We start from the raw sequence: 10000 nt of genomic DNA on the forward strand, positions 1-10000 counted from the left end.
GTAACCCGGGGCTACAAGACCATGGCGTGCACGGGTCGAAGGGCAAACATGAGGGTGTGACGCCCGCCACAATGCGCGTCATGTTTCCATGGCCCAAGCGATGTATGGCATGCGTTGTCATGGCGACAGCACGCGGCGCGGCGTCGACGCAAACCAGTTGTTACCGTGGAAACCAAACCAGCCAGAGCAAAACAGGAAGTCAAAGTAGGAAGTTGGACGTGACAAGGTAGAGGGAAAGACAGACAGACAGGTAGACAAGGTAGAGGCACAGACAGGTGGGCAGGTAGAGGGACAGACAGGTGGGCAGGTACACAAGGTAGAGGGACAGACAGGTGGGCAGGTAGACAAGGTAGAGGGACAGACAGGTGGGCAGGTAGACAAGGTAGAGGAACAGACAGGTGGACAGGTACAGGGACAGACAGGTGGGCAGGTAGACAAGGTAGAGGAACAGACAGGTGGGCAGATAGACAAGGTAGAGGGACAGACAGGTGGGCAGGTAGACAAGGTAGAGGGACAGACAGACAGACAGACACAAGACAGAACATGGGTTACACAAATCACAACACACAAGAACACATTTTCATGCTAACAACACAACTTGTGTCCAAGGGGAGATACAATCACCTTATACATTGGCATTCGTTCATTTGTTCATTTATTCATTCCTTTGTTTGTTCATTCGTTCATTCATTTGGTCATTTGTTTTTTCATTTGTTCATTCATTTGTTAATTCCTCCGTTGGTTCTTTGTTCCCTCGTTCATTCATTTGTTCATTCAATTGTTCATTAATTCATTTGTTAAATCATTCGTTCATACATTCATTTGTTTGTTCATTCATTCATTCATTTGTTCATTCCTCCATTGGTTCATTCATTTGGTCATTTGTTTTTCATTTGTTCATTCATCTGTTCATTCATTCAAATGAATGAATGAGGAATGAACAAATGTTAATTCCTCTGTTGGTTCATTTGTTCATTCATTTGAACATTCGTTCATTCATTTGTTCATTCATTCATTTGTTCGATCATTCATTCATTTATATGTTCATTTGTTCATTCCTTCGTTTGTTCATTCGTTCATTCATTTGGTGATTTGTTTGTTCATTTATGCGTTCATTTATTCGTTTGTTCATTTATGTGTTCATTGATGCGTTTGTTCATTCGTTCATTCATTTTTTATTCAGTTGTTAATTTGTTTATTCATTCATTTGTTCATTAATTATTTTGTTCATTCATTCATTCATTCGTCTGTACAATCACCCCTTGTGGTATAGATCCAACACAACTTGCCGGTTTTACCGCCTGGACACAGAGAACAAAAGAACAACAACACACAACACAGAGAACAAAAGACACACAACACAGACAACAAAAGACCCACAACACAGATGACAAAAGACTCACAGCACACAACACAGACAACAAAAGACACACAACACAGACAACAAAAGACACACAATACACAACACAGACAACAAAATACCTAAAACACAGACAACAAAAGACCCACAACACAGACAACAAAAGATCCACAACACAGACCACAAAAGACCCACAACTCACAACACAGACAACAAAAGACCCAAAACACACAACACAGACAACAAAATACCCACAACACAGACAAAAAAAGACTCACAACACACAACACAGACAACAATAGACCCACAACACACAACAAAAAACCCATAACACACAACACAGAGAACAAAATACCCACAGCACACAATACAGACAACAAAAGACTCTCAACACAGACAACAAAAGACCCACAACACACAACACATACAACAAAATACCCACAACAGACAACAAAAGACCCACAACACAGACAACAAAAGACCCACAACTCACAACACAGACAACAAAAAACAGACAACATAGACAACAAAAGACCTACAACACACAACACAGACAACAAAAACCCACAACACAGACAACAAAAGACCCACAACACACAAATCAGACAACAAAAAAACCAACAACACTGACAACAAAAGACACAACACACAACACAGACAACAAAAGACCCACAACACAGACAACAATATACCCACAACACATACAACAAAAGACCCACAACATACAGGCAACAAAAGACCCACAACTCACAACACAGACAACAAAAAACCCACAACACAGACAACAAAAGACCCACAACACACAACACAGACAACAAAAACCCACAACACAGACAACAAAAGACCCACAACACACAAAACAGACAACAAAAGACCCACAACAGACAACAAAAGACACGCAACACAGACAACAAAAGACACACAACACAGACAACAAAAGACCCACAACACACAAAACAGACAACAAAAGACCCACAACACACAACACAGACAACAAAAGACACACAACACAGACAACAAAAGACCCACCACACACAACACAAACAAAAGACATACAACACAGACAACAAAAGACCCACAACACAGACAACATGCAAACTTCACACGCAGATTGCGACCTTTGACTTCCCGACTGCGACTGAATTTAACCAAACAACTTCAATAGTTGAAATAAAGACTTTTGTCCAGGTGCAGTGAATTGAACTACACCAGAGGGCGACATTGCTTGTTTCAGCTCCTTTAGCTTTGGAAGGGAGATAATGCTACATGCTAATATCTAAATGCTACTTTCCAGTCAAATGTATTATTTTATTTTTGTATTATTTCAATGATAAACCTATAACATATCTTTATGCATATGTAATAATATGCGTTGAAATAATTGTTATTCTTATTTGTAACGATTCCTAATCGATACAAAAAACTCAATAAATATGTCACAAAAGTCATATTGTTAATGTCGATGATCATATTGTTGATGTAGATGATCATATTGTTGATGTAGATTATTGTATTGCTGATGTAGATGATCATATTGCTGATGTACAGTAGATGATCATATTGTTGATGTAGATGATCATACTGTTGATGTAGATGATCATATTGTTGATGTAGATGATCATATAAATGATGTAGATTATCATATAGTTGATGTAGATGATCATATAGTTGATGTAGATCAGGGGTCCCCAAACTTTTTGACTCGGGGGCCGCATTGGGTTAAAAAAATTTGGCCGGGGGCCAGGCTGTGTATGTATATATATATATATATATATATATATATATATATATATATATATATATATATATATATATATATATATATATATATATATATATATATATATATATATATATATATATATATATATATATATATGTATATATATGTATATATACATATATACATTGTCTTTATAATCCGTTTTGTCATTTAACATCAATTAACATTGATGTTCATCAACATTTAACATTGTCACGTTATCGATGGGAAAATTCATTTTTAGACAATATGATTTGCCTGAGCGACTAGGAGACACCAAGAGTAACAAGCGGTAGAAAATGGATTACAAAGGAAAGATTTTTTTAAAAATTGTTTAATTTTTTAATTTTTTTTTTTACTTGGGACTTCCTGTGGGCCGGATTTTGGATGCTGGGGGGCCTGATTCGGCCCCCGGGCCGTAGTTTGGGGACCCCTGACGTAGATGATCATATAGTTGATGTAGATTATCATATAGTTGATTTAGATCATCTATATCTGCTGTACACATTTACTTTATAAAAGAGAAGTGTTGATACTTCTCTTGTTGTCTTATTTGTATTTGACTTTATTAAATGTTTGGCTAGAATTTTATTAATTAAAAGCAGTTTTATTTTAAGTAATATAAACATTTATCAGAGATGTTGGTCTATTTTATGGAGGAATGTAGTTCATCATAAAGGTGGCACCCAATGTTATTTAAAAAAATAAAAAAATAAAAAAAAAATATATATAAATATATATATTGTACAAGTTTTTATGGTTTATTGTATGTTTGAATGATATCAAATCAAATCAAATCAACTTGATTTATAAAGCACAGGGGTAGCCAAAGTGCTGTACAATGGGCAGGTTAAAAGATAATACGAGAACCGAGCAAACACAACACAACACAAACAGAACACGATAAAAAATAAATAAATAAAATATAAAAACATATATACATCCATCCATCCATTTTCTACCGCTTATTCCCTTCGGGGTCGCGGGGGGCGCTGGATATACAGTATATATATATATATATATATATATATATATATATATATATATATATATATATATATATATATATATATATATATATATATATATATATATATATATATATATATATATATATATGTTAATTTCCCCTCTGGGATTATCAAAGTATTTCTGATTCTGATTCTGATCCCTACAAGCCTGTTTCCCAGGTTTCCCTTTTTTATAAAATCCCCTGCAAAACAGGCTTGTAGGGATGATATAGCCTTTGTGTTTTTTCCTGACCTAACGTATATTAATTACACATTCCACTTCCTTGTGTTTAATGAACACGACTCAAACTATCGACGCCCCTGTCTCAGTGCCGTCTCCTTCTCCATAGTACTGTCACAGTACGTTCTGGCCATGTCACAACCAGACGGCATTGTCAGAGCGAGGTCCACATTCCCTCCCTGAGCTCCCATGAGCTCCGAAGTAGCTGCGAGGCACGGGATACACCAGCAGCACCAAGAGCGCTTCTCTTCACTGGAGAACAAGCTGGAGGTCGCCTTCGCTAGTCTGCTCACTAGAATGGAATCCGTAACCCCGAATAGGTCGACTTCCCCCGCACCAGAACCCGCAATTTCTGCTGCAGCTGCTCCCGGGAACCCACCTTATACGCGGGAACCGAAGATTGCCAGTCCCAGACTCTTTGAAGGCGATTTTGATCTGTGCTGTGGATTTTTGGTCCAATGTGAGATGACTTTCCAACATCAACCGTCTCGCTATGCTTCTGACAGGGCCAAGATCATGTTTATTTTTTCTCTCCTGGCTGGAAGAGCGCTCAAGAAGGCCACGGCAGCGGTGGACCGGAACACTGGGCTGAGCCCAAACTATTCCGCCTTCCGCTTGGAATTAAGGGCCGTATTCGATCACCCGTTTGACCGGGGAGATGCCGCCTCCCGCCTACATTCCATTCAGCATGGATCCCGCTCCGTAGCTGACTACACCCTCGAATTCCGCACTCTCGCGGCCAACAGTGAATGGGGCGACAAGGCACTCCTAAGTGCGTACCGGCGGGGACTAAGTGAGGACGTCAAGGACGGCTTATTACTGGACCGTCCAACCTCTTATCAGGACCTCATCGTGTTAGCTCTCCGGATGGACCAGAGATTAATCAAGAGAGCTGCGGAACGAAGACAAGCAGGTCTCTACCAAGTCCCCAGACCTACCCCTGTTGAGACTTGAGCACCTGCATTGTCTCCCTCAAGTCCCAAGTTCCAGTCCACTAAACACACGAGCACGGTTCCACCAACCGTTTTCCCCATACCAGTCAAGACGGAGGAACCAATGCAGCTAGGCAGAGCACGCCTAGCGGCTGAGGAGAGGGAGATGAGGTTCCGGCAGCGCCTTTGTCTTTATTGCGGGTTAGCGGGGAACGCAATAAAGACATGCCCGACGCGGCCAAAAGACAAGGCTCACTAGCGGTGGGAATCCTAGTGAGCCACACTTCCGTTCCCCAAGTCACCAAAGGCATTCTCTTCCCGGCTACCCTGTCCTGGAGCTCGAAGAACCTGACCGCCGGGGCCTATCTGGACTCAGGGGCTGACGATAGCTTTATGGAGTTTGCTCGACAGGCCGGAATCAGTCTCCTGCCTCTGGGCTTCTCACTACCGGCTCAAGCCCTGGATGGACACCTTCTGGGACCTATTACACACCGCACGGAACCCTTATCCCTGACCCTCTTGGGCAACCACACCGAGACCCTCATACTTTGGATCCTTGATGCCCCGATCGCTCCACTTGTCCTTGGCCGATCCTGGCTCCGTAAACACGACCCTCATATATCCTGGTCCTCTGGAAAAGTCTTGGCCTGGAGTACGGCATGTCATGAATATTGTCTGAAGTCTGCATTATCCTGGTCGGATAGTCCCTGACCTGCGTCCCCTCCCGCGGACCTGTCCAATATTCCTTCTGTTTAACATGATCTCACCGCAGTCTTCGACAAGGAATGTGCACTCTCCCTTCCCCCACACAGACCTTATGACTGCACCATCGAACTAATCCCCAATGCTGTCGTTCCTTCTAGCTACCGTACAACCTTTCCATTCCTGAGAAACAAGCCATGAAGGACGACATCCATTATCATCACCCCATCAAAGTCTCTAGTGGCAGCAGGATTTTTCTTTGTGGGTAAGAAGGAAGGTTAATTGCGGCCATGCATTGACTCCCGTCAATTAAATAACCTCACCATAAAGACCAATTATCCACTACCCCTCCTGAGTTTGTCCTTCAAGCCCCTTTCCCCGGTGACCATCTTCAGCAAACTCGACCTCCGCAACGCCTACCATCTCGTCCGCATCAAGGAAGGCGAGGCATGGAAAACGGCATTCAACACACACTTGGGCCATTTTGAGTACAGGGTAATGCCCTTTGGACTTACTAATGCCCTGCTGTCTTCCAGGCATTAGTTAATGACGTTTTTAGGAACCTTTTGGACCAGTTTGTCGTTGTTTATTTGGATGACATTCTTGTGTTTTCTAGAGACCCTAGGAAGGTCGGGGCAGTGATTGATTGGCCCCAACCCACCACCTGCACGGAAATGGGTTTGCGGGGTTCTACCGTCGCTTCATTTGGGACTACAGCAAGGTAGCTGCTCCTCTTCATTCTTTCACATCTACACTTTCGCTTTTTCAGTGGTCCAAGGAGGCCAGCACAGCCTTCCAAACCCTCAAGGAGAGCTTCAGTTCAGCCCCGGTGCTAGTCCATCCTGACCCTAACAGTCCTTTTACGGTGGAGGTGGATGCCTCCGATTCCGGTATCGGGGCTGTTCTTTCCCAGCGCTCAAGGAAGGACAATTTGGTGCACCCTTGTGCTCTATTTTCCAGACGTGTCTCCTGGCTGAAAGGAATTATGGAACATGGAACCGTGAACTGTTGGCGGTCCACGAGGCTCTGGTGGAGTTGAGGCACTGGCTGGATAGGGCCAAACACCCATTTTTAGTTCTGACGGATCACCGCAACCTCATCCACATTCGCTCCGCTAATAGGCTCAACAACCGGCATGCACGATGGGCACAAGGAGATTCTTGGGGTTCGTCGACAGGGTAGAGGTTTAGTTTATTTAGTGGATTGGGAGGGTTATGGGCCTGAGGACCGATCATGGGTTCCGACTTTGCTGACCCATCACTTTTGGAGGACTTCTACAGGACTTACCCTGCTGCACCTTGACGCTGGTTGGGAGCCTCGCATAAGGAGGGGGGTACCTTTGCATGTTGTATTCTATTTTTAAATAACACACACACACACACACACACACACACACACACACACACACACACACACACACACACACACATATATATATATATATATATATATATATATATATATATATATATATATATATATATATATATATATATATATATATATGTGTATGAATATGTATATATATACACATATATATCATATCTTTTTTACATATCTTATCTATGTTAATGTTTAAGTATATGTTTAAATAATAAATATATTGTATATTCCTACAGGTTTGTGTGTTTATATATATATATATATATATATATATATATATATATATATATATATATATATATATATATATATATATATATATATATATATATATATATATATATATATATGTTAATGTTTAAGTATATGTTTAAATAATAAATATATTGTATATTCCTACAGGTTTGTGTGTTTATATATATATATATATATATATATATATATATATATATATATATATATATATATATATATATATATATATATATACACACTACCGTTCAAAAGTTTGGGGTCACATTGAAATGTCCTTATTTTTGAAGGAAAAGCACTGTACTTTTCAATGAAGATAACTTTAAACTAGTCTTAACTTTAAAGAAATACACTCTATACATTGCTAATGTGGTAAATGACTATTCTAGCTGCAAATATCTGGTTTTTGGTGCAATATCTACATAGGTGTATAGAGGCCCATTTCCAGCAACTATCACTCCAGTGTTCTAATGGTACAATGTGTTTGCTCATTGGCTCAGAAGGCTAATTGATGATTAGAAAACCCTTGTGCAATCATGTTCACACATCTGAAAACAGTTTAGCTCGTTACAGAAGCTACAAAACTGACCTTCCTTTGAGCAGATTGAGTTTCTGGAGCATCACATTTGTGGGGTCAATTAAACGCTCAAAATGGCCAGAAAGAGAGAACTTTCATCTGAAACTCAACAGTCTATTCTTGTTCTTAGAAATGAAGGCTATTCCACAAAATTGTTTGGGTGACCCCAAACTTTTGAACGGTAGTATATATATATATACACACACACACACAGAGTCGTGGTCTAAAGTTTACATACACTTGTAAAAAACATAATTATCATGGCTGTCTTGAGTTTCCAATAATTTCTACAACTCTTTTTTTTTTGTGATAGAGTGCGTAAAGAACATACTTGTTGGTCACAAAAAACATTCATGAAGTTTGGTTCTTTTATGAATTTATTATGGGTCTACTGAAAATGTGAGCAAATCTGCTGGGTCAAAAGTATACATACAGCAATGTTAATATTTGCTTACATGTCCCTTGGCAAGTTTCACTGCAATAAGGCGCTTTTGGTAGCCATCCACAAGCTTCTGCTTGAATTTTTGACCACTCCTCTTAACAAGATTGGTGCAGTTCAGCTAAATGTGTTGGTTTTCTGATATGGACTTGTTCCTCTCTGAGCTGCCACCTTAACGTGGTAGAGGAGTTTGCGTGTCCCAATGATCCTAGGAGCTATGTTGTCCGGGGGCTTCTATGCCCCCTGGTAGGGTCTCCCAAGACAAACTGGTCCTAGGTGAGGGATCAGACAAAGAGCAGCTCGAAGACCTCTATGAAGAACACAAACAAAGGACCCAGATTTCCCTCGCCCGGACGCGGGTCACCGGGGCCCCCCTCTGGAGCCAGGCCCGGAGATGGGGCACGATGGCGAGCTCCTGGTGGCCGGGCCTCACCCCATGGGGCCTGGCCGGGCACAGCCCGAAGAGGCAATGTGGGTCACCCCTCCAATGGGCTCACTACCCATAGCAGGGGTCATAGAGGTCGGGTGCAGTGTGAGCTGGGCAGCAGCCGAAGGCAGGGCACTTGGCGGTCCGATCCTCGGCTACATAAGCTAGCTCTTGGGACGTGGAACGTCACCTCATTGGGGGGGAAGGAGCCTGAGCTAGTGCGTGAGGTGGAGAAGTTCTGTCTAGATATAGTCGGACTCACTTCGACGCACAGCAAGGGCTCTGGAACCCGTTCTCTAGAGAGGGGCTGGACTCTCTTCTACTCTGGCGTTGCCGGCAGTGAGAGGCGACGGGCTGGGGTGGCAATTCTTGTTTCCCCCCGGCTCGGAGCCTGCATGTTGGAGTTGGACGAGAGGGTAGCTTCCCTCCGCCTTCGGGTGGGGGGACGGGTCCTGACAGTTGTTTGCGCTTAAGCGCCAAACGGCAGCTCAGAGTACCCACCCTTTTTGGATTCACTCGAGGGAGTACTGGAGAATGCTCCCCCGGGTGATTTCCTCGTTCTACTGGGGGACTTCAACACTCATGTTAGCAACGACAGTGAAACCTGGAGAGGCGTGATTAGGAAGAATAGCGGCCCGGATCTGAACCCGAGTGGTGTTTTGTTATTGAACTTTTGTGCTCGTCACAGATTGTCAATAACAAACACCATGTTCAAACATAAGGGTGTCCATATGTGCACTTGGCACCAGGACACCCTAGGCCGCAGTTCCATGATCGACTTTGTAGTTGTGTCATTGGATTTGCGGTTTCATGTTTTGGACACTCGGGTGAAGAGAGGGGCGGAGCTTTCTACCGATCACCACCTGGTGGTGAGTTGGCTGCGATGGTGGGGGAGGATGCCAGACAGACCTGGCA

The 10000-nt window shown here is 42.3% G+C and overlaps 1 protein-coding gene across 3 annotated transcripts in view; it reads right to left on the minus strand.

Annotated features, from left to right (window-relative positions):
• Positions 1-10000, minus strand: part of LOC133652160 (potassium voltage-gated channel subfamily C member 1-like) — a 152419-nt gene that overhangs the window by 19286 nt on the left and 123133 nt on the right. The window contains exon 5 of one of the 3 annotated variants that reach the window (XM_062050594.1): positions 1-11. This exon is cut by the window's left edge and continues 983 nt beyond it. The exons of the other annotated variants lie outside the window; for them this stretch is intronic. Coding sequence (XP_061906578.1) covers positions 1-11 — 11 coding nt within the window. The remainder of the gene's footprint in view (positions 12-10000) is intronic. 3 annotated transcript variants of the gene reach the window in all.

This window comes from Entelurus aequoreus, linkage group LG06 (assembly GCF_033978785.1).
Source record: "Entelurus aequoreus isolate RoL-2023_Sb linkage group LG06, RoL_Eaeq_v1.1, whole genome shotgun sequence".
In the NCBI taxonomy this organism is placed as follows: domain Eukaryota; kingdom Metazoa; phylum Chordata; class Actinopteri; order Syngnathiformes; family Syngnathidae; genus Entelurus; species Entelurus aequoreus.